Source organism: Salvelinus sp. IW2-2015, unplaced genomic scaffold, assembly GCF_002910315.2.
Source record: "Salvelinus sp. IW2-2015 unplaced genomic scaffold, ASM291031v2 Un_scaffold2384, whole genome shotgun sequence".
Taxonomy (NCBI): domain Eukaryota; kingdom Metazoa; phylum Chordata; class Actinopteri; order Salmoniformes; family Salmonidae; genus Salvelinus; species Salvelinus sp. IW2-2015.
In genome coordinates, this window is record NW_019943707.1 from 183,506 (window position 1) to 186,592 (window position 3,087).

The following is a 3,087-nucleotide window of genomic DNA, read 5'->3' on the forward strand; positions in this document are numbered from 1 at the left end:
AGGGGAACACTCCAACACTCAACATCATTTACAGATAGCACGGGGAACACTCCAACACTCAAGACATCATTTACAGTTAGCCAGGGGAAACTCCAACACAACTCATTAAGATAGCCAGAGGAACACTCCAACACTTCAGACATCATTACAGATAGCCAGGGGGAACACTCAGACATCATTACAGATAGCAGGGGAACACTCCAACACTCAGACATCATTTACAGATAGCCAGGGGAACACTCCAACACTCAGACATCATTACAGATAGCCAGGGGAACACTCCAACACTCAGACATATTTAAGATAGCCAGGGGAACACTCCAAACCTCAGACATCATTACAGATAGCCAGGGAAACTCCAAACTCAGACATCATTACAGATAGCCAGGGAACACTCAACACTCAGAACATCATTACAGATAGCCAGGGAACACTCCAACACTCAGACATCATTACAGATAGCCAGGGACTAACACTCAGACATCATTTACAGATAGCCAGGGAACACTCAACACACTCAGGACGATCATTACAGATAGCAGGGGAACACTCCAACACAGAACACATTACAGATAGCCAGGGGGACACTCCAACACTCAGACATCATTACAGATAGCCAGGGAAACTCCAACACTCAGACATCATTACAGATAGCCAGGGAACACTCCAACACTCACAATCATTACAGATAGCCAGGGGACACATCCAACACTCATACCATATTCAGATAGCAGGGGACACATCCAACACTCAACATCATTACAGATAGCCAGGGGAACACTCCAACACTCAACATATTACAGATAGCCAGGGAAACACTCCAAACTCAGACATCATTACAGATAGCCAGGGGACACACTCAGACATCATTCAGATAGCCAGGGGACACTCCAACACTCAGACATCATTTACAGATAGCAGGGGAAACACTCCAAACCAGAAGAAAACCCCATCATTTTACAAGATTAGCAGGGGGAAAAAAAACACTCCAAACACATCCAGACATCATTTAACAGATAGCCAGGGGAACACTCCAACACTCAGAACATCATTTACAGATAGCCAGGGGAACACTAGACACTCATTTACAGATACGCAGGGGACACTCCAACTCTCATCTTACAGATAGCCAGGGGACACTCCAAACTCAACATTACAGATAGCCAGGGGCAACATCCAACATCAGACATCATTTACAGATAGAGGGGGAACACTCCAACACTCAACATCATTACTGATAGCCGGGGCACACTCCAACACTCAGACATCATTACAGATAGCCAGGAGGGAAACACTCAACACTCAGACATCATTACAGATAGCCAGGGGACACTCCAACACTCATAATCATTACAGATAGCCAGGAGGGAAACTCCAACACTCAGACATCATTACAGATAGCCAGGGGCCAAACATCAGACATCATTACAGATAGCCAGGGGACACTCCAACACTCAGACATCATTACAGATAGCCAGGGGACACTCCAACACTCAGACATCATTACAGATAGCCAGGGGCACAACTCAACACTCAGACAATCGATTTACAGATAGCCAGGGGCACAGCTCAACACTCAGACTATTATCAGTAGCCAGGGGACAAACACTCAGACATTCATTTACAGATAGCCAGGACACTCCAACACTCAGACATCATTTACAGATGCCAGGGGTACAAACACTCACACTCAGCCTCATTACGAGAAGGTCTGTATGGAGGAGTGGGCCAAAATCCCTGCTGCAGTGTGTGCAAACCTGGTCAAGAACTACAGGAAACGTATGATCTCTGTAATTGCAAACTAAGGTTTCTGTACCAAATATTCAGTTCTGCTTTTCTGATGTATCAAATACTTATGTCATGCAATAAAATGCAAATTAATTACTTAAAAATCATACAATGTGATTTTCTGGATTTTTGTTTTAGATTCCTTCTCTCACAGTTGAAGTGTACCTATGATAAAAATTACAGACCTCTACATGCTTTGTAAGTAGGAAAACCTGCAAAATTGTCAGTGTATCAAATACTTGTTCTCCCCACTGTATATATATATATGTGTGTGTTATGCTCAGCTAAGTCATGACTAGGACATGATGTGACCATGGAATGTTCTGTTGCTGTTTGGCTGTTGGTCTGTGATATTTAATTAGGCCGTTAGACATATGGGTCTTAGTAGTGTCTTGTTGAATAATGCTGTGTTTTGTTTTTAAATGTCCGTTCTCCCTCCCTCGTCTTAAAGGCTCAGTGCAGTCAAAACGTGATTTTTCTTAGTTTTATATAATCTATTTCCACACTGAGGTTGGAATAATACTGTGAAAATTATGATAATACGCTTTAGTTTAAAAGCTGTTTTGAAAAGACGGCCTGAAATTTCAGCTTGTTTTGGTGGGATGGAGTTTTATACTGCCTGGTGACATCACCAGTTAATGAGTTAATAGACCAATAAGAAAGAGTTCCAAACCTCTCTGCCAATAACAGCTAGTGTTCTCCTCCCACTCAAACCACTCCCCCAACAGTCTTGGCAAAATTCTTACTTGAGAAATTGGTCTTTGCTAAGAAGCTATTTGTGTTTCTTTTTTACGTTTTTCATTTTAAACAATCACAGTAAAGGTATTTGTTACCCAGAAATGATTTGATATGGAGATGAAAACGGTTGCATTGGGCCTTTAATGTGTCATGTATGCCTGTTTTTCCTGTGTGGGACGTTGAAGTATTCCTTCCTTCCTGTCCAGAGGCTGGAGGAGGGGTTGTGGCACCGGTAGATCTGGGTAAAGAAGAGGACGACTCGGAGAAGCAGGATGAGATCGATGATGACATCATGTTTACGGCGCTGGGAGAGGATAATAACGCCAAGCCGTCTGTGGCGCCGCGCTGGGTGACCCGTGTGTTCGCCGCAGACTGTCTGTGTCGTATCATACTGCTGTGTGAGAACGCAGACAAGAGCCACTTTGACCTGGCCGGCGCCCGCTCTGCTAAGGCCAAGAACCCTAAAGGTACACACACACACACACACACACACACACACACACACACACACACACACACACACACACACACACACACACACACACACACACACACACACAC

The 3,087-nt window shown here is 44.0% G+C and overlaps 1 protein-coding gene across 1 annotated transcript in view; it reads left to right on the forward strand.

The window, feature by feature from the left end:
- The window catches only part of LOC112073827 (HEAT repeat-containing protein 5B-like), a gene marked incomplete at its 3' end in the record, with an annotated part of 50,114 nt that extends 47,121 nt beyond the window's left edge, over window positions 1-2,993 (forward strand). Inside the window, 1 exon segment of the mRNA XM_070440294.1 lies at window positions 2,652-2,993. Coding sequence (XP_070296395.1) covers window positions 2,652-2,993 — 342 coding nt within the window.
- Window positions 2,994-3,087: the final 94 nt, after the last annotated feature.